The following is a 23,587-nucleotide window of genomic DNA, read 5'->3' on the forward strand; positions in this document are numbered from 1 at the left end:
AAATATTGAATATTGAACCCAGCAAACATTCAGAGCAAAAAAAGACTCAGAAAAGATATCTCATTCTGAGCATGTATGCTCAAATAAAAGCACGGAATTAATCAATTTCAATTTTTGAGTTGGTAGTTCCTTAATAGTAGATTGCAAAAACCTGTTTCCATAAGAACATTTTTGTTCTGTTAATAAGCTTGTAGATCCACAACAGTTCCGTGCATTCTCCAAGCACTCCTCTCGGTTCACCGCTTTTGCTCCTTAAAGAACAGCATTTATTGTACGAATTTACTAATGCCTTGGTAACGATATTTTGGATTACCTTGAAGTGGTGCAGTGATAATCTCCTAAGGTCTAAGAAGTTTTGGAATTTGGTCCTTGCTCTTCTTAAGCGCATATGGCAGTGCCTGTCAGTATCTTATTTCCTAATGTTGTTGTTGTTGTAGCAGTGCTTCTAATCAACGATGATTCTTATGCTTACATAAGCACTTATGTACATTTATGTATGCTAATCTCCTAACATTGATGTAGGTTTATTTGTATGTGGCAAAACAGGGTGAATTACAAAAATTTAAACTTAAGAATTTTACGTAAACAATCTAGTTCGTCTACCCGCTTTACAGCATTGTCGGGTAGCAGCCTAGTTTTCGGTTGCTGACAGACAAAGTGACAGTAAAAAAAAAATACTCTGCGTGGTTTATCTCCGAGGAGATTAAGGCCGAGCTTAACTTCCAGTTAACGTGGTGCTGTTTGGTTTTCATCAACTTACTTAATTTGTTGTATCCACATTGTACTTATCTCACCTTGTACTTTACTAACCCTACTCCTAAAATTTATCGATTAATCTTAATATCAAGTATTCGTCAGCACTACTTGTTAACAATCACTACTTTGAACAAAACAAAAGATATTAGCAGCAAAATTCAATCGTGTTGAGTATTTATTTATTTTCAATGCACTAAAGTTAAGGTAGTGAGTTCTTTTTCTATTAATGTATCCAACATTAAATGGTGCCGAACCCGGGAATAACTGATTCTACAATCATCCCACATCAATTGCCAAACTTACCAGCTAAGTAAAGAAAAGTAATCACGTGGATTACCTAACCTCTTTATATCTATACACTTTATAAAAATTTCTAATATGGCCACCGTCGATTCGATGATCGAGGACCAGCGAAAGACATACAAGCAACTACAAAGGTTCCAAAAAAACTTTGACGAAAAACCCACTGCATCAAAAACTGCGGGTCTTATACAAGGCCTTCTTATAGAAATTGAATTGCTGTTCCGTACTTTTAAGCAAGGCCACGACGACATCTGCGCGGAAGTACGAGCAAACTCTATTGCTGATGCCGACGTTCCTTACCTAAAAGATGAGACCTTTTACGACTGCTATGATCTTTTTATCAATTTCAAATCAAAACTGTTAGACTTACAATTGGAACTTGCTTTGCATACGACACCTGGTACAAACAGTACATTCGCCGTCACTACTTCACGCAACGATAACATTTCAGCTGCCGCTCGCTTGCCTAAAATCGATATTCCTACGTTCTCAGGGGATTACTTGGAGTGGATTCCGTTCCGCGACATGTTTCTGTCGCTCGTACACAACAATACCAACCTAACGCAGGTGCAAAAATATTTTTATTTAAAGGGTTCGTGTACTGGAAATCCCAGAAAAATGGTAGAGGAGTATCCAGCTACAAATACCAGTTATGAACCAGCTTGGGCTGCGCTCGTGAATCGGTATCACAACAAACGCAAACTCGTTGACCAAATTCTAAGAAAATTGGTTAATGCTGAAAACACAGACGGACGTCTTCGTACTATACAACAATTGCTAGACATAACACGCAATTGCTTGGCGCTTTTAAGAACATTAGAGGTGGACACCTCGAACTGGGATCCAATTCTTATGTTTTTGTTAACCCAAAAAATTGACAAGCAAACTCGAAAGCAGTGGGAGCAATTACTTCACGGCAGCACTGAAGCACCACAAGTGAAAGAATTTCTGGAATTTTTAGATTCCAATTACAAGGCATTAGAGTTTGTTGAAGAAGGGCTTCCTATTGCGAAACTGGCAAAACCTTCTGTCAATTCCCATAAAGATTTACGGCGTGGTGCTTACGCAAAATCAGAACTTACAGCAACAACTGCCACTGCCAATAACAGCTGTTCCTGCTGTCAACAAAACCATTTTCTTTATAAATATTTTAAATTCGCTGCGTTGCCAGCAGTGGATAAAAAGGAGTTCTTTAAACAAAACAAACTGTGCATGAACTGTCTAGGTAAGGGTCACACCTACAGTAACTGTACAACAACATCACGATGCAAAGTCTGTGGAAACATGCATCATACATTACTTCACAGCGATTCCTCAATTGGAAACTCAACTTACAACTCTCACCAATCTGGCGTATCTAACACCTCTAAAGCTGCAACCATGCAGTCAACCAACGTTCACACTTTGTCCACTAATATTAGTACACAAGTACTCTTAGCTACCGTTCGCGTAATAGTCGAAACGCCCAGTAGGAAATTTTGATTCAAGGCTCCTGTAGATCAAGGAGCTCAAGCGTCTTTTATATCTGAGGATGCAGCTCAATTGTTAAGGTTAAATACACGTAACGTTACTGCAAATATTTCGGGTATTTGAGGTTCTCAATTTTTTACAACAAGAAGGGCTGCCCACATAAGTTTGCGGTCAGCTTACAACAAGTACCTTAATCTAGAATGCCAATTTCTTTTACTGCCAAGGGTTACAACATACTCTCCTACTGCAATCGATCCCAATTACCTGAAGGATTTACCAAACGTATTCCTTGCAGATCCAGAATTCAATTCTCCATCTAAAGTCGATTTTATTTTGGGTGCTGAGCTTTATTGTAACATTTTGCTCTCGGGAATGATAAAATGTGAAAATGGTTTACTACTGCATGAAACCTACTTTGGGTGGATGATTTCAGGTCCTGTAAAAACCAATTTTAATGAGTGCACTCCTTCTGCAATCGATTCCATCGATAACCAACTGCGTCTGTTTTGGGAACAAGAAGATATGGTGGATCTTCCTTTAATTTCTACTGAGAAAGCTGCAGTAGAGGAACATTTTTTGGAAACTCACTTTCGTGACGACACTGGTCGATATCAAGTCCACTTGCCATTCAAACGTCTTGTTTTGCAAAATGAGTTACCAACGTTCAGTCACACCAATTTTAACGCCCTTCGAAGACTGAATCAGCTCGAAAAACGATTCAGATCTCAACCTGAGTTTTCGAGGCTTTATAGAAACTTTATGGAGGAGTACGTTCGTTTAGGTCACATGAAGGAAATCGGAAACTATCCGCAAGATCTTCCAGCTAACTCATATTTCCTATGTCATCACGGCGTCTTGAGAGACAGCAGCAGCACTACTCAGTTAAGAGTAGTATTCGATGGCGGAAATCATCATCAAAACCAAAACTCCCTTAACCTGGAACTCACTGCAGGAACTCCTTTACAAAATAGTTTGCCGCTTATATTGTTTCGATGGAGACTACATTGCATAGCTTTTACCGACGACGTAGAAAAAATGTTTCGACAGATCAATATCTGTGAAGAACACCAGCTGTTCCAATGTATACTCTGGAGAGACGCTCCTGCAAAACCAATAAAAATATACAAACTCTGCACAGTTACTTACGGTACTACTTCAGCACCTTTCTTGGCCATACGTGTGCTACATCAGCTAGCAAATGATGAGCGGAGCTCATATCCTCTTGCAAGTAAGATCCTCCTAACTGACTGCTACGTCGATGATATACTTTCAGGTGGAGACTCTATTCAAGAGGTAACCGAATTATACCAACAGCTGACGATGCTTACCAAAAGTGGTGGTTTCAATTTAAGGAAGTGGAACTCTAACTCGGCAGAGTTGCTGGAATCTATTCCACTAGACCACATTGATAAGCATCACTCATTCGGGGTAACTTCCGAAAATTTTAATGCGCTTGGACTTCATTGGGAAACAAAAGATGATAATTTCTACTTCAAAATTAACTTTGAATTTTCTGCCACCGTAACTAAGAGCAGCCTTCTTTCTGAAGCGACCAAGCTCTTTGATCCACTTGGTTGGCTAGCTCCTACCATTATCATTGCAAAAATTATATTTCAAAAATTATGGTTAGAAGGACTGGATTGGCAAGATCCGCTTCCACCTCAACTTCATTCAGAATGGGTTCGATATCGTCACTCTTTGAGAGAGCTAGAGCAAATCAAGATTTCAAGATGGATTGGCTGCAAACAAACAAGTACAGTTGATTTACACGGGTTTTTCGACGCCTCTCAAGCCGCTTACGGGGCTGTAGTGTATGCAGTAGTATGTACAGATGGCGTTCTCTCATCAACATTAATACAATCGAAAACAAAGGTAGCGCCGCTTAAAGCCGTATCCATTCCTCGACTTGAATTATGTGCAGCAACACTTCTGGTAAAACTAATGGCCACAGTAAAAACTTACTTCACGTCAAATCTTAGAACTACTTATTACTGGACCGACAGCACCACTGTTCTAAGTTGGATTCGAAGTCATTCGAATCGGTGGGCAGTATATGTCGCGAATAGGTTTGCTGAGATTCAACGGCAATCCAGCACATCTCAATGGAAATACGTTTCAACTAGCGAAAATCCCGCCGACTGTTTAACACGAGGTCTAACACCTTCAAAACTTCGCACACATGTGCTGTGGTGGAATGGACCACCATGGATAGCAACTCCATCTCGTTGGCCGACGCAAAATTTGAATTTAAATACTGAGCTTGAAGAACAAAAGACTAAGGTCAACTTTCACAACACTGCTGTAACCTCAGATAAGCATGAATATTTTTCTTTAATTACCAAATACTCTACTCTTTCGAAGCTTCTTCGCATTACAGGGTACATTCTTCGGTTTTGTAATACGCTTAAATCAGCTGCGAACAAACGCAAACAGCAAATGCAAGAGAATGTAAGCCACGAAACAGGTTTTTTAAAATCGTACGAGTTAAAGCGAGCACTTGTCACTATCGTTAAAGTAGTCCAACGTGTCGACTTTGCAATTGAAATCGACTGTTTATCAAAGAAGAACACGTTAGGCAAAACCAATCGCCTCCTACAACTTGCTCCATTTCTCGACGACAACAATATACTTCGAGTGGGAGGCTGACTGTCTAAGGCCAACATTGCCTCCGACAGTAAACATCCAATAGTGCTAACTAAGCAAAATCCAATATCGTTACTCATATTTAGAGATTCTCACAATGAAACACTTCACGGTGGAGTGCAACAAATGATGGCATACGTTACGCGTCGATTTTGGATCTTATCTGCCCGAAGCCTGGCTAGATCAGTACTTCGACACTGCCTTGTGTGTTTCAAATATGTTGCGAAAATGCATGAACAAAAGATGGGTGATCTACCAACAGTGAGACTTCAACCTACCAGACCATTCAAACACAGCGGACTAGACTATGCTGGACCCGTTTTAATAAGAAATTCTACATCACGTAAAGCGCCAGCTGTTAAGGCTTATATCTGCATTTTCGTCTGCATGTGCACGAAAGCTATTCACCTTGAAGTAGTATCCAGCTTAACTACGGAGGCCTTCATGGCAGCTTACCGAAGATTTATTTCAAGAAGAGGACGTTGCACAGACTTGTATTCTGATTGCGGCTCAACGTTCATTGGAGCCGAAACAGAACTTAAAATTTGCTTCGAAATTCAAAAATTAGAGTTACCCGAGTATTTGGCAGCTGGAAGGAACCACCTGGCATTTTATTCCGCCCGGCTCACCTAACTTCGGTGGTTTATGGGAAGCGGGTGTAAAATCCGAAAGGCATCATCTGCGACGTGTTATGCGTGATCAAAGACTTACATTTGAAGAATTAACCACGCTTTTAGCCCAAATTGAGAGCTGCTTGAACTCACGACCACTGTGTCCTTTATCCGGCCAACTTTCCGACAACCACGCGCTAACTCCCGTACATTTTCTTGTTGGTGAACTAACAACCTGTGTATCTGAATATGATCTACTAGCTTACGAGGAAAATTCTTTAAGCTGCTGGAAGTTAGCTGAACGATTTAACAGCATTTTTGGAAGAGATGGAGCAGTGAGTATATTCACACCCTACAAACACGTTCCAAATGGCCTCATACTAATCGAAACCTAGAAGTTGGCGACATTGTTTTACTGCAGCACGGACGAAGTGCACCAGGGTGCTGGCCCTTAGCGAGAGTACATCAAACCCATCCTGGGACAGATGGACTGGTAAGGGTGGTTACACTTTTACTCAACGGTAAACTGCTGAAACGTCCGATATCCAAGGTGTGTCTGGTACCAATAATGGAGTCTACCAACAAGGACCAGGAACAACCTGAACCACAAGATAACACCTAAGTAATTCAAGAACAGTCGTTCTTAGTTTGGTTTTCATCAACTTACTTAATTTGTTTTATCCACATTGTACTTATCTCACCTTGTACTTTACTAACCCTACTCCTAAAATTTATCGATTAATCTTAATATCAAGTATTCATCAGCACTACTTGTTAACAATCACTACTTTGAACAAAACAAAAGATATTAGCAACAAAATTCAATCGTGTTGAGTATTTATTTATTTTCAATGCACTAAAGTCAAGGTAGTGAGTTCTTTTTCTATTAGTGTATCCAACATGTGCTTCTTTAAAATTTCCTTACAAATTGGCGGGACGGTACCCCAACGATTCCGAACGACATCCGTACAGTAGATGAATTCACTGAGGAGCTTTTCATGGCAGAAATATACTCGGAGTGTCGGGCGACCCCAATACTAATTGACAACATTTTTTTTAAAATTTTTGATGCTACTTTGCCGGGGACTTGAATCCAGGACCCTCGGTGCGGTATACGGAGCTCGCTACCACCACACCACGGCCGCCGCCAAATTAAAAGCGATGAGATATTAATACCAAGGTAGGAAACAATGGATATTACTTCCTATAAATAATTGTGAATGCTTGGAGATGTGACACACAGATGAGCTCGGGCCAATTTGACCTAATATGTGAATTACCCCAGCCAATTTCTTATATCCTAAACAAGTTTTAATTATCTACTGCTATGCAAAGATTGCAATCGCCCAACCATTTCCTCAATAATTTTCACAATTTCCGTAGTCGCAAAGGCCTAAACTGCATCATCTTAAATTTATTAATTCTTCCGGTAACAAGCACCATACCAGGCACTGGCCCGACCTCGGGAACAATTTAGTATGACCATATGATACCTTCGAGGAGCAAGGCCTTGGGTTTCGCTCATATATAAATGCCTGTTAACTCTTTGCTAATTTTTTCGTCCAGCGAGGAGGGAGACGGCTCACATAGAAATTCCCCTTAAAGATTTGCGGGTACCCAATTTTTTTCTGACTGCTATAGGAGAGCGATCGGCGACTAATTGCTTCTAGTTAAGATTTTTATCAACAACCCTGTATATGATTTGTATGTACGCATGTGTGTTAGGGTGGTTTTTATAAATCAATTAAACAACTTTTTTCTAGTCTCACCCCTTCAAACGGCAATACCAAGATCAAAATTATCCTATACAAGTTTTGGTATTCGTTGGAAACGGTTTGGGGGTCTCGCACAGGGATCAACAATATTAACTTTGGTAATATAACGGTTGATCGTAACGGCATAAACGAATCGAGCTAAATATAGACTTCCATATATCAAAATCATCAGTATCGAATAAAAATTTGACTAAGCCATGTACGTCCGTCCGTCCGTCTGTCCGTCCGTTAACGATAACTTGAGCAAATATTGAGATATCTTAACCAAATTCGGTATACGGGCTTACCTGGACCCAGTATAGATTGATATTGAAAATGAGTGAAATCGGATGATAACCACGCCCACTTTCTATATATATAACATTTTGGAATACGCAAAAAACCTGATTATACACATAGAATGTTGAAATTTGATGTGTGGACTGATATTAAAATTCTTGAATCATTCTTGATAAAAATTTTAAAACATTTTTGAAAATGTTTCGGGAGCCATAAATCGAAGAAAAATTGACATATGGTAATAACATTGGAAACACAAACTTTCTTTATAGCAGAAAATATTTCTAGTAAAAAACGGAAGGAATCGTTTAAGGACCACGTCCACTTTTATATAAAAGATGTTTTAAAAGGGTCGTAGACTAGAATAATAAGGTATATCTTAGCGAAAAATAGTTACACCCGAACTTAGATGCTCTAAATTTTTTTGTGAAAAGTTTGTGTTTGAAATATGCCTCAAAAGGATAAGAAGTCATTTATCTAAAACTCACGCTGAGTATATAATGTTCGGTTACACCCTAACTTAGACACCCTTACTTGTTTTAAAAATTTTTGTTTTCTAATACTCAAAATCGGTAATATTATAAATCGAATACCGGGTGGTATCAGCTGCCGTTATAGAAAAACGACCTGTTTAAGAGCATAATTTTTTTGTATTACGAAACGAACGTTCGTTTCGCCTCGGAGTCAAGTCACTAGTGTTTTTCACTATGTTAAACGATGGCAACATATAATTTCACTATTTCTTTACCTTCCTGTTTGAAATAACGTAAGAAACGTAAATGCCGAACGAAAATGATAAAGAATACCATTGCTATACGAACTCGCTTGGAGGCGTATCGTTTGTCTGCGCTATCGTTCGCAATACAGAATGAAGCAATAAAGCTTTGTTTGAAGAAGCCCTATCTCGGAATTTGTTTCAAAAACGCCCTATCCCAGCAAAAATTCAATATTTCTTATATTAGATAGGAAATTTATGAGCAAATTCTGAGATAGAGTATTCTGCAGCCGAAATCTGCAATTGAATGTTTTCAAAAAGTTTCCAATATACGGTGTTTGCTACTGACAGCCGAGATAGGGCGATATTCGACGCAGCAGTTGAAATTGCGATATAAATAAATTTTTATTAAAAAAGTTAGTTTGTTGTATGAGGACCACCCTAATGCATATATACCTATGTACATCTGCATTAAATATTGCACAAGCGCTTTGTTCTTCCACTGCGTGGGGCTGAATTGCGATACATTGAGCCGCATGAGGCTGTTAAGACGTCCAGCAAAAATGAAAACTTAAACAGTCTATAAAAGAAATTCGTCGTCGTTGCTAATATGTGTGCGCTTTCCGTTTGCTTATCAATTTTATAGCAGCCGCGAAATACTTTTTCACATCTTTCAGTGCGCGCATATAATGGACTCAAAAAAGAGGCAAGAATAAAAATAGTAGTTATAATGTTTAAAAGTAAAAATAAAAAACAAAACCTATTACGCAGGCACAGCAAATATAATTATGTTTAATATAATATAAATTTAACTACCTGGCTATGAAATGTATCCGTATTGACTAGGGTGTTTTAACCAACTAATGTAAAAAAAAATTTTAATATTAATTTGTATTTATGCTCGTACATTAGACCGTTGCTGAAAACGGGTTTCTTTTTGTCTTCCTAGCGGTATTAAAATTCTCGATACGTGAAGAAAATGGAATGCTAACACATATATGAGCTCGTTATATGAGTTTTATAATGTCAAGCGAAACTACCTTATTCTAGTATGAAAATTGTTCCCCTTCTAGGTATCTGCCTTGCAACGAATTAGGTAACTTAACATTGGAGGTATCATTCTTTTCCGCATTACCTGTGCATAAGGGTGTACAATACTGAAACGTAGTACTTAAGAACGATTTATTTGTATGGACCTTCCAGATCTAGTATTAAAACTGCTTACATGATCTAGTCAAGACTAGTTTAAATATTAATTATCATGAAAAAACCGAAGATATCATAAAATTAAGTTTCATTTAACGCTCGTTTGTCTGAAAGTCTTAAAGTCTATTCTCTGCAGTTTCAACTGTTGGATGGTATAATTCATGTGGACATTTTTCTGATGATTTTCTTGAGGAAGGCATTTTCGAAGGTATTAGGACAAGGTTCTGCAATATATAACACAAGTCTTTCGTTCAAGAGTGCACCGTGAAGCCATCAATTGCATTCAAGCAGGGTCGTTTAATTGTTCTGTAAACTTTAACCCTAGAAAACCATTGCCAATGGGTAAATGGGACAAGAGATGATCCGTACACATTTATACAAGTAAAGAACGTCACATACCAAAGGGGACGCGAGTTACTCTGGCTCCTGTTCAAGTAATGAGTAAAACTCTTATCGAAGCTAGGTTGAACTAACCGATTCGTGAGGACTTCACCTAGACTAAATGAGTCCATTGAGGATAAATCTTGACATACCTAATGTATGCCCCAACAGGAGGGTCTTCAAAGCACACAAGTTCAACTGTATATTCTATAAGTGACAAGACATTTGCTAACAGCAATATCACCATGACCTGACCTAATATCGCTGCAATTCCTTGATTCTGAGAACTGCGGTTGGAATATCTTCTTGATAATCCTAAGGGAGGACCTAACGAATTATTGTTTGGGAAACCCCACGATTGTTTTTGTATCATGCAAAGCTTAAATTAGTGGTGTTAGATGAAATTGTTTTAGAACGTTTTTTTACTGCATATTCGTTTGAACGCTAGCAGAGTGGAAGTAAGAGTTATTTTCTGTGTATACAAAAGTTCAACGACGGTTTGGTAGTAAAGGGAAATATTTTTTTTTTAAGAAACGGTCTAATGTAAGTATAAAAACCCCAGGGCTAGTTGTTTTGCAGTTCATAACCAATTTACCATTCACGCTAATTTATTAATCATCAAAGTTCATTGCAGTAAATGCAAAATTAACAAAAAGCAAATGTAATGTAAAATGCAAAGCCAAGATACATACAGCAGCGGACACAAAAATAGCACAGGCATTTTTTTCAAATATCGTCAATAGTAATTCATTTTTTCTTTTTTCGATAGTTAACCATAACTGAAACGATGAAAACAAATCTTAAAAAAACGTTTTCGAAAAACTTCGAAAATTCGAGAAAACTACGAAAATTTGGTTTTTTATACTCAGCGTGCTTTGCACACAAAGTATATTAACTTTGATTGGATAACGGTTGGTTGTACAGGTATAAAGGAATCGAGATAGATATAGATTTCCATATATCAAAATCATCAGTATCGAAAAAAAAATTTGATTGAGTCATGTCCATCCGTCCGTCCGTCTGTCCGTTAACACGATAACTTTAGTAAATTTTGAGGTATCTTGATGTAGGTTCCTGGGCACTCATTTCAGATCGCTATTTAAAATGAACGCTATCGGACTAGGTAATATATAAAGTATAACCACGACCACTTTTTCGATATCGAAAATTTCGAAAAACTGAAAAAATTGCGATAATTCATTACCAAAGACGGATAAAGCGATGAAACTTGGTAGGTGGGTTGACCTTACGACGCAGAATAGAAAATTAGTAAAATTTTGGACAATGGGCGTGGCACTGCCCACTTTCAAAAGAAGGTAATTTAAAAAATTTGCAAGCTGTAATTTGGCATGATGAAATTTGGCAGGAACGTTACTACTATTACTATATATGTGTTAAATAAAAATTAGCAAAATTGCCCTCTTTAAAAAAAAAAATCTTTTAAAGTCAAATTTCAACAAAAAATTGAATATCTTTACAGTATATAAGTAACTTATGTCAACATTCAACTCCAGTAATGATATGGTGCAACAAAATACAAAAATAAAAGAAAATTTCAAAATGGGCGTGGCTCCGCCCTTTTTCATTTAATTTGTCTAGAATACTTTTAATGCCATAAGTCGAACAAAAATTTACCAATCCTTGTGAAATTTGGTAGGGGCATAGATTCTATGACGATAACTGTTTTCTGTAAAAATGGGCGAAATCGTTTGAAGCCACGCCCAGTTTTTATACACAGTCGACCGTCTGTCCTTCCTCTCGGCCGTTAACACGATAACTTGAGCAAAAATCGATATATCTTTACCAAACTTAGTTCACGTATTTATCTGAACTCACTTTATCTTGGTATAAAAAATGACCGAAATCCGACTATGACCACGCCCACTTTTTCGATATCGAAAATTACGAAAAATTAAAAAATTCCATAATTCTATACCAAATACGAAAAAAGAGATGAAACATGGTAATTGGATTGGTTTATTCACGCAAAATATAACTTTAGAAAAAACTTTGTAAAATGGGTGTGACACCTACTATATTAAGTAGAAGAAAATGAAAAAGTTCTGCAGAAATTAAAATTCAAATTCAAATTCAAATTTATTAGTTGAACAAAGTGGTTGTGACAGTAAGACGGAGTCTTTTATAGCACATCGTCCGTTTTATAAATACAATATAATTACCATAAAACTATATTCGAGTTTAAAATTAACAATAAAACGATTTTCTTATAATTCAGATTAATGTTAAAACTAAATTTAATGTTAAACCTTAAATACACACTTAAGACTAAAGAGTACAGCCATTTAAATATGGTAGGACAGAAAACACAGAGATAGGAAGTGAAAGAGATGTAGTCATGCAGTTATGTTGAAATCACAATATTCACGCTGAGCTGAAGTAATCATGGATCACCTTATTGTAATTGCTCCTACTCAAAGTACCCTTGAGAAAATCAGGTATAGAGTTCCAAAGCCTTACAGCATTTACAAAAAATAGCCTCGATGAGGCCAGATAGTAATGTTTGGGGATTATCAGATTGCGGTGCCTACAAGACTTTGGGAATTTAAGCTTTTCGTAAAGATATTGAGGGGTTTTGAACTCGATGAGCTTGAACATATAAATACAGTTTCGCGCCTCAATGTACTCAAAAAAAAAAACATCCTTGTATTTCGCGCTTAAATAGAGAGATGTGATCATATTTCCTTAGGCCGTAGACATAAAGCATGATATTGTTGAACGCAACATCAATTTTGTGGTACGAGGCAGAATCAAACTGACTATAAACTAGCTCTGAGTACGTTATGTGTGGGACTATAAGCTGAACAGCTAGCTTTTTTCTCTCAAAAAGGCGTCCATCTATAGAACTAAGGCCCACTACCTTTTAAATAATCATTAATACCTTTCATTTGGTACCCATTACGTACAAACGCATTCTAGAGTCACCCCTAGTCCACCTTTATAGCGATATCTCGAAAAGGCGTCCACCTATAGAACTAAGGACCACTCCCTTTTAAAATACTCATTAACACCTTCCATTTGATACCCATGTCATACAAACACATTCCAGGGTTACCCTAGGTTCATTTTCCTACATGGTGATTTTCCCTTATTTTGTCTCCAAAGCTCTCAGCTGAGTATGTAATGTTCGGTTACACCCGAACTTAGCCTTCCTTACTTGTTTTATTTAGATTTTATTGAAAATTTTTGAGTATGCAGTATAGGTTATGTGTACATAGGTCTCTTAAAAATCGTATTGATATTTTAATATTTTTTTTTCGAAGAACGTTTTATATTTTCTTCCAAGCGAAGGCCACAAAACTTTATTTTATATGTGGCAGAAAACCCTTGGAAAAAATTGTAAAAAATCAATGAAAATTTAGAGAGACCTATAACTTGTACTTTGTTATACTGAAGTTGATTGGGCTACAAAACTGCATACTCAAACAAATTCAGAAAACCATAAATAAAAAAATTGAATTTTTTGCAAAATTTTCTCGAATTTAAGAAATTTTTCTAAAACGTTTTTGAGATTCGTTTCCGTAGTTTCACTTACAAATTTATAGACGTTTTTTTTAGTTATCCAAAATAATTTAACTTTTCGTGTCCGCTGCTGTAAATCAAGCGTTTTCCAATGCTTCTTGATTTTAAAGAGGACTAGCGTCTAAGCACATTTTTTTCAGTTCAACATTTGTTTGTTTGCAATTCTTCCAAGTAAAATAGTTTTATTGCTTGTTTTATCAACATGACTGTGTTTTTTTCTTGTTTTGTTTGATGATATTTTTGTATCTATCATCTATTTGTGATAGAGGTGCTATCTTTTCTTAATTTTGTGATTTTCACGTTTTTTGATGCTTCTTTGACAACCTATACTATATAGTATAAAAAATTATACAATTTAAAGAAATTATTTCTATAAATGTTTTTGCTTAACACATATTTTTGCGGTTTTATCGGTGCTTTCTATAGAATTTAATGTTTGTCACCTATTTGGTGAATAATAAACGAAAACATAGTGTAGGTAAAATATGAGTGGGCATCGGTTAGGAGTACGAGGGTCCAAGCAAAATTTATCAAATTTATTTGTGTTACTAATACCTAGTTTAATTTTTTACCCAGCTGTACTTATACATAGGGCAATATAACTTTGGTTCGATAACGGTTAGTTGTACAGGTATAAAGGAATCCAGATAGATATACTTCGACTTTCATACATATGTATACCAAAATCATCAGTATCGAAAAAATATTTGATTCAGCCATGTCCATCCTTCCGTACGCTAACACGATAACTTGAGCAAATATTGAGATATATTCACCAAATACGGTATAAGGGCTTTTGATATTGATGTATCTTGGAACGATTTTCAGCCATCCCTTGTCAAATTTGGCTTCGAAACAAACCGGTTTCGGCGTTGTGCCATCGTTCGAGAACGAAAATCGACACTGATTTGAGCTTTTGACATTGAAAATTAGTGAAGTCGGACCATAATCACACCCACTTTTTCGTTATCGAAAATTTAGAAAAATGGAAAAAATGAGATAGTGCAAAAACGAATTCCGCCAAGCTATTGAAATTTGGTAGGCGGATTGGTTTTATAGAGCAAAACATAAATTCCAAAAAATTTTTGAATATGGGCGTGGTACCACTCACATTTAGAAGAAAAAAATTTGGAAGTTTAACAAGCCGTAAATCAAAAGCCGTTAAAGATATTATACTGAAATTTGACAGAGACGCTACACTTTCCAAATTATATAGACTGAGCGAAGATAATTAAAATCGGTTAAAGACCACGCCCACTTTTTCTAAAGGTCTAATCTTAACAAAGTTTGCAATAACTATGGTATTCCACTACATTTGATTGATATTCTAACTCAGTAGTGGTATGGTTGAGCCAATAAAATTTTGTTCTGTTGTTGTTGTTGTATCAGTGCTTGTTGTTGTTGTTGCATTAACGATAAAGACACTCCCCGAAGGTTTCCGTTACAAAGCACCTTTGAGGTATTAACTCGATTATCTCGGGAACGATTAATATGACCATATTAAACCTTCTAGGCCATAACTTGAAGCTTCAACGCGGGTGGACCAAAGAGAAAGGGGTGTTAGAGATGTTGGCTCCACATTGTAATTGAAGAGCTGGTTGGTGTCATGTGAGGACACGTTACAAACAGGACGTACATTATGAATGTCGGGGCTGATTATGGATAGGTAAGAGTTTAACGCAGTGAGAGTGGGGAAGTTGATTTCTTCTACTGCGAGTTCAGTGTATTTGATTTTAAAAACGTTGCTCACCAGGAAATTTCTGGCATAGAGGTTCGCAGGCTTTTTGTGAATATCGCTGAAGGCCTTTTTGTGTTCTTCTACATGCAGCTGCATTCTCAGGCGCCGTATTTCCTCATAATAATGAGATTACTTATTTAGTTCCTGGGAGGCGGGACCTCTTTAATCAGATATCTGCTGGGATGCCCAGGCTTCTGGGTTTTAAACAAACCTGTTTGTTCAGCATTTCATTTCTCTCGCTTGTGGGTAGTACGCTCGCCTCACGGTGTAGGTAATGTTCTTGGGACATAAGAAGACAGCCCGTAGCATTTATAAGAGAGGTGTTTTGATAGGCCTTTTGTTTCTTTCATTGTGTATCTCAGCTCGGCGACTATATTTTGGATTCGTAGTATGTAGGCTTTATAATTGGTAAACAGCGTTTCTTAATATTTACGCCAAGTGCTGCCGGCAAGAGATATGAGTATTTGTTACGGCTCTGCATTTTAGGTACAATTGCGGATCCATGCTCGCCAAAATGTAGATTCGGATCGAACGTGACACCCAGAATTTTTGGATGTAACACAGCCGGCAGCGTAATGCCACCGACGTGGATGTGCAATATGGTCAACATTTGCCTTGTCCACGTTGTAAATAAGGACGACGAGCATTTGGTCGGTAACAATGTCAGGTTCCGCAAGGCGAAGAAACTGGAAATACTAGGGAGATAGTCCTTTATTTTATTGCAGAGCACATCAATGGGTGGGCCGGGACATGTTGCTATTATAGTGCAGTCATCGGCGTAGAATACAATTGTACCTCCCTAAAGTGGCGAAAGGAGTTTCGATATATAGACAGAAAGTATCAAAAGAAAGTGAAAATCGGTTGATGTAAGGAAAATCGACGAATATTTGGTGATAGTAAATGCTTAGTAAAATTCAAAAGTTAAAGCTAGTTCCAGATTTGCAATAAACTGACGAATGTCACTGTATACCATCCAGTGGCACCGCCGAGTATCGGCTGCTAAAGAAATAGGATTCCCCACGGGTAGGTGAGGCTGACAATTGGGTTGGAGAAGCTAAACATGGGACGCCCTTGAATCATTTGGGTATTTGAACGCCTCTTACGACAGGCATACCTCTCGTGGATATATTCAAAGCTGCTGGTAGTACACTAAGCTCTCTAGTCACTGGTCTATACGTACTCTGCAGTCAAATCAAACCCGTATCTCCAAAACGCGTGATTTCGTTTGAACTTCTTTGACATCTATCAATAATTTCTAGTCGTGAACTAGTATTTTTTCTTACATCTTTGGATTTTTCACTGTTGGCTATTTGCATTAGTCCGAACCATTTGAAAGATGTGTATATCTCAATTTTCATTTTGTCCCACGAACATTCTTATAAAATTTCATGCAAAAACATCAATGTTAGGACTGATCGGTCGCCATTTAGTGGTGCTGCGTAGAGTTGTAAAATGCATGAAGCTTCAATTGCGTGTAAGGCATGTGAAACGATTAGTGTTTCGGTTCTTTGGGGCGCTTTCTGTTGCTGTTTTTCAAACGAGCTGGCCTAATGTACAGACATAATTGTGAGTAAACGCATAACCATAACACGAACGCGCTATATTGGCGCCAATTAAATAGGTCATCCCATGGGAAGAACAATTTAAAGGAGGGGTAAGGATGGATGTGTTACAGAAATCATATTGCTGGATACTACCCTTGTATATGCACTTATGTACATTTATGTCAAGGCCAGTGCCCATCCTAAAGCAAATATCCTGCTAAGAGAGCATTATTACTTTGGCGAAACATTTGCTCTAATTTCCTTTCAAATCACTAGCGTGCGAAGCAAGCTAGAAGTTTTATCAGAAACTTGTTGAGCCTTTTGTTATAGCTTTTGAGTGTGGAAGTATGTACGTATAAGCATGTATGTCTGGTATCCTTTTAGGTGCGTAATATACACACTAGGGAAGCTCCATATTATCATATTAATTGTATAAATTGGCATAACAGCGAATTTCTATGCATAAAGGTGCACCCTGGAGTTAAGAATGTGATAAAAGACCAATCATTTGTGGACAGGCATGTACATTAGACTGGGTCAGTGCCACTGAGAAATAAAAAAACTGGCCATACACTGCTCGTAAATTTTAAGCTTATGCTCAGAGGGTCTCGGAAATATTTATTTTTTTTATACCTTGGTTATTTGACATGTGATTTATAAAATTTATGTGTCATTGTTTTGGTCTTGTGAGTCCTTTTAATGCCCTTTTGAGCCCTGCAGTCGTTTACACATAGTCGTTTTTTCATAGTTTGATTAAACTTGAAGCATAATTCAAGGCGCCACATTTGTTTAACTGACAAAATCGATACATCTTTCTTATAAATCGAAGTCCTTAAATATCAATAATAAAATTGCAGTTTACTATGAATCACTTGAAATTAAACTTAATTAAATATTTACTTTAATATAGCCAAAACTTTTTGACATTTATTCAAAAAAGGGTAGTTTGTGTGCGTGTTCGCTGTCAACCATCCGTTTTAAAATGCGTTCAGCGAGATCATTCCACCACATCAGATATTGATTAAGTTCAAACGATGAATAAGGCCAGCTTTGGCATGCCTGCCTACGTATATTTGATTTCGGCCCCATGTACACATTGAAACAGAACCGATTAAAGCCACATATGTACATCTTTTGAAACATATTTTGTTCTTAAAACTTTTAAATTATTGGTAAAAACAATATTAAATATCGACTGCTGAATGGAATGTCACCCTATCTCGGCTGACGTTTTAAAAACGCCATATCTCAGAAAAAATTTTAATAATGCCCTTTTTCAGAATTGGTTTCTAAAACGCCCTATCTCAGAATTCAGTTAAAGAACTTGATTCAAAAACGCCCTATCTGCGCTCAAACTCAAAACGTTTTGACATAGGCTAAGGCGTTTATGAAAGAAATTTTAAGATAGGGCGTTCTTAAAGCGAGGTTTGAGATAGAGCCGTTTTGAAACCAATTCTGGAATAGAACTTTATTTTCTTAGATATGATGATATTCCACTCAGCAGTCGATATATGCATGTTGTCCCACTACACTCAGCCGAGTTTGTACCTGTCAAGTTTATTTGGTGAAGTGGACCAGAGATCGCTCAATTTTAAGAAATGATATTAAGGATGCGACTGCATACATTGATAGCTTCTTGCCTACATTTCAGGTCCTTACGACAGTATTTTTAAGAAATAGAGGAAGCGGCGATGATGTCAAAAATCGAGAGGACGGGAGAGACAAAGAGACAGAGAGAGAGAGACAGCAAGAGATGCATGGAGAAAGGGAGAAGAGGCTAATAAAAGGAAGAGGGAAGGGTTGAGAGGAGGGAGCAGATAGATCAAAATTAGGACGGAACAACTTATGCTGGGTCTGCTAGTTATATAAATTGAAAAAAAAAAACTCTCAGCGACTTTTAAAATATTTTTTTCCGCCCAGTCTTATGTAATGAATAAGTAAAAGCTAATAATTCTTACTAGAAACTGCAAAAGTGGGCTTGTGCATATTTTCGCATTTCAGTGCTAATTAAAATCTCCAACTTTCCGTAAGAAACAAAATAAAGCCAATTTGGTTGTGAAAGCCAAAGTACTAAATTGAAAAAATTGCAGGTATAAAAATATTTTTACTAACTTCATTCCTTTCTTTATTTTGCAGAAAACTGTCGCACTCAACGAGTTTAATACTCGATGCAAAGTCAACGCAACAGCAACGCAATCGTCTCGACGCAAATAATCGGCATTATCGACGTAAAGGTAGTTCAAATAATAATAGCTCAAAATATGTAACAACACCGTTAGCGCCAATGACTGATAATAATATAGTAGAAAGTAATTTTGTTAATGAAGAAGATCAAGAAGACTGTTGTCCACAAATTAAATTCAATGAAACGCTATTCTTTTTGGATGGTGTACGTTCAATTGATTTTGTGCTTGCCTATAAAGTAGATCCGTTGCCAAATCAGGAGGCACTGAATGCACATAAACGATTCAAGTTTGAATCGAATCTAGCGGAAAATGGATTACATATGGAATTGGATTATAAGGAGGAGCAGCAGATACATTTTGTTAAGGTGAAATAAAAATTTATCTATTTCATTTTTCATTTTGCTAAACATATTGTTTTATTTTGTTAGATACATGCACCATTGGATGTACTACGTCGCTATGCTGAAATTCTAAAGCTACGTATGCCCATGAAAGAAGTAAGAGACATGATTATTTGTGATTATTTTATTGCTATGGGTGGAGGAAGTTTTTGGGTGGCAGAATTCAGTTTTTATGACCCGTTTCACAGATAATGCACTTTCTTCATCAGGTTTAAGGATATCGCTTTCGTCATTTCCCTCGCTTATAATGGTCGCTCCTATAATTTAAATACGATCTGTAAGTTGGCTAAAATGTACCCGTTGCCTTTTGGAACCTTCAGTCATAGCGTATAGATAAGTTCCTATTTGCAATGGTTTCCTTTATATTGTGGAATATTTCACTTTGACTTATTATACAAATTATGTATATACAAATATTATATCTACATACATACATGTTTATGCATAAGAAGGGGTTAGTCTCCATTAGAAACAAAAAAAATTTTTTTAAAAGCTGTCTCTAAATTTGCTTAAGTTGAGTCTTAGCTACCCCGTTAGGAAAAGCTCACTAGGAAAACATGAAAATCCGTTGTAATACCACACGAGATAGCGGTGATATAGCCATAGCTACTTAAAAATCTATAGTTTCTAGTAAATCCGAACTGAACTCTGCCTACTAATAAGCCGAAACCGAACTTTCGCCTAGTTCTGCCAAAAGTTGGACAGTCGAACGTGTCGCAGGAAGGATTTTATATATTAAGAACGTAGCGGATGCTCGCTACAGTGACACTCTGTACGAATGCATCATGCGCTCTAACGTTTTTAGGAGAAGCGAAGCCCCTCGGGCGTACGTTGAGAGCCCTTACCAGCCTTTCCAACAAAGGTAGCTTTGACTATATTTCAATAGTTCGGTAAGTAGCGAAAGAACATTGTCAGTCAGCCCTGGAGACCTGCAGGGGTTGCTAGAACTAATAGCCGGCGTCAGTTCTCTTCCCGCAAAAGGAAGGATACCACTGATCCGGCAACCGTCGGCGATACATGCTGCGGTTACTGCGACACCGGGACATAAGGAAAATAATTGTGCAACAACAGTAAAAATGATTCCTGGCTACTCATCATCCAGCTAACTTCCACATTTTTCAAATGCCCAAAGGCGCAGGATTCCTTAAGATAATTTTGCTGACCCTCTGTTGAAGGGCCGCCTATTTAAAGTTCAAAGGTCGACCAGAGATTCCACTTGTTCTTCCCCCTATAAGTTTTCGTTGGGCAGGACTATTGGAAGGTGCTTTTAATGGCCGAGGTTGACACAGCTGCAAATTAGTCCAAACCCACGGCAGGAACTGCCGGCAATATCACCTCCAACTTCTTGCAACACAGGATGCTTTTAGGGTTTCTAAAATATATCTTATCAAAGAACTGAATGAACCAGTGATAAGAGAAAGTTGTTAGTTAGGAACCCTCCAACCTCATATCCGATCCTTCAGTTCTCTACAAGGTTAGATTTGGTTAACAGGGCGTGCATGAGAACTTCTCAAAATTGCTTTCGAATACATTTTGTCCATAGTGAATGTCTTCGGCAAGTACCGGGCGAGCTCACGTTCATTGAACCATGTAGCTACTTCCTTATTAATCTTCAATAAACCAGTTTTGAGGTATCTTGATGAAATTTGGTATGTAGGTTCCTGGGCACTCATCTCAGATCGCCACGCCCACTTTTTCGATATCGAAAATTTCGAAAAATGGAAAAAGTGCGATAATTCATTACCAAATACGGATAAAGCGATGAAACTTGGTAGGTGAGTTGAACTTATGACGCAGAATAGAAAACTAGTAAAATTTTGGACAATGGGCGTGGCACCGCCCACTTTTAAAAGAAGGCAATTTAGAAGTTTTGCAAACTGTAATTTGGCAGTCGTTGAAGATATCATGATGAAATTTGGCAGGAACGTTACTCTTATTACTATATGTACGCTTAATAAAAATTAGCAAAATCGGAGAACGACCACGCCCACTTTTTGAAAAAAAAAATTTTTTTAGTCAAATTTTAAAAGAAAAGGTAATATCGTTACAGTATATAAGTAAATTATGTCAACATTCAACTCCAGTAATGATATGGTGCAAAAAAATACAAAAATAAAAGAAAGTTTCAAAATTGGCGTGGCTCCGCCCTTTTTCATTTAATTTGTCTAGGATACTTTTAATGCCATATGTCGAACAAAACATTACCAATCCTTGTGAAATTTGGTAGAGGCTTACGTTCTAGGACGACTACTGTTTTCTGTGAAAAAGGGCGAAATCGGTTGAAGCCACGCCCAGTTTTTATACACAGTCGACCGTCTGTCCTTCCGCTCGGCCGTTAATACGATAACTTTATCAAAAATCGATATATCTTTACTAAACTCAGTTCACGTACTTATCTGAACTCACTTTATATTGGTGTAAAAAATGGCCGAAATCCGACTACGACCACGCCCACTTTTTCGATATCGAAAACTACTAAAAATGAAAAAAATGCCATAATAATATACCAAATACGAAAAAAGGTATGATTCATGGTAATTGGATTGGTCTATTGACGCAAAATATAACTTTAGAAAAAAACTTTGTAAAATGGGTGCGACACCTACCATATTAAGTAGAAGAAAATGAAAAAGTTTTGTAGGGCGAAATCAAAAGCCCTTGGAATCTTGGAAGGATAACTGTTCGTGGTATTACATATATAAATAAATTAGCGGTACCCGACAGATGATGTTCTGGGTCACCCTGGTCCACATTTTGGTTGACATCGCGAAAACGCCTTCACATATACAACTACCACCACTCCTTTTTAAAACCCTCATTAATACCTTCAATTTGATACCCATATCTTACAAACACATTACAGAGTCACCCTGGTCCACCTTTATGGCGATATCTCGACAAGGCGTCCACCTATAGAACTAAGGCCCAATCCCTTTTAAAATACTCATGATACCCATATCGTACAAACAAATTCTAGAGTCAGCCCTGGTCCATCTTTATGGCGATATCTCGAAAAGGCGTCCACCCATAGAACTAAGGCCCACTCCGTTTTAAAATACTCATCAACACCTTTCGTTTGATACCCATATTGTACAAACGCATTCTAGAGTCACCCCTGGTCCACGTTTATGGTGATATCTCGAAAAGGCGTCCACTTATAGATTTAGGACCACTCCCTTTTAAAATACTTATTAACACCTTTCATTTGATACCAATAACAAATTCTAGAGTCAACCCTGATCCACCTTTATGGCGATATCTCGAAAATGCGTCCACCTATAGAATTAAGACCCACTCCCTTTTAAAATACTCATTAACACCTTTCATTTGATAGCCATATCCAACAAACAAATTCTAGAGTCACCCCTGGTCAACCTTTATGGCGATATCTCGAAAAGGCGTCCACCCATAGAACTAAGGCCCACTCCCTTTTAAAATACTCATTAACACCTTTCATTTAATACCCATATCGTACAAACAAATTCTAGAGTCAACCCTGATCCACCTTTATGGCGATATCCCTAAATGGCGTCAACCTATGGAACTATGGGCCACTCCCTCTTAAAATACTCTTTAATACCTTCCATTTGATACACATGTCATACAAACACATTCCAGGGTTACCCTAGGTTCATTTTAGTACGAGATGATTTTCCCTTATTTTGTCTCCATAGCTCTCAACTGAGTATGTAATGTTCGGTTACACCCGAACTTAACGTTCCTTACTTGTTTATATGTAATTAAATAGGAGCGAAAGATCAGGTTTCCTTACCTACGCCAGACTACCAAAAATCTGAGTTATCTTATTAGCACCCCAAGCCATCCACGGTGAAAGTGATGAATAGACGTTGTAATAGCACAATGGCTTGTGTGGACGGCAGTAAGCTTTGTCCAGTTTGAGGAGGAAGTTTGTTCCTTTCCACATCTCATATTGGTATGCAATTTCTCCAGATGACATGGCGCACCAACGGTCAGATCGACTCCTACCCCTTGCTTCGCAAATACCTTGCCAAAGACGACCCCATTCCATCGTCATAGG

At 37.5% G+C, this 23,587-nt stretch overlaps 1 protein-coding gene across 3 annotated transcripts in view; it reads left to right on the forward strand.

The window, feature by feature from the left end:
* The window catches only part of subdued (anoctamin 1), a 49,253-nt gene that overhangs the window by 2,386 nt on the left and 23,280 nt on the right, over window positions 1-23,587 (forward strand). For 2 of the 3 annotated variants that reach the window (XM_067758183.1, XM_067758185.1), the window contains exons 2-3: window positions 19,098-19,512; window positions 19,576-19,644. In XM_067758183.1, coding sequence (XP_067614284.1) covers window positions 19,098-19,512; window positions 19,576-19,644 — 484 coding nt within the window. Of the gene's footprint in view, window positions 1-9,152; window positions 9,259-19,097; window positions 19,513-19,575; window positions 19,645-23,587 lie in introns of those variants that run through there. The other variant, XM_067758187.1, reaches the window with a different exon arrangement.

This window comes from Eurosta solidaginis, chromosome 1, assembly GCF_040869045.1.
Source record: "Eurosta solidaginis isolate ZX-2024a chromosome 1, ASM4086904v1, whole genome shotgun sequence".
NCBI classification, from domain to species: Eukaryota; Metazoa; Arthropoda; class Insecta; order Diptera; family Tephritidae; genus Eurosta; species Eurosta solidaginis.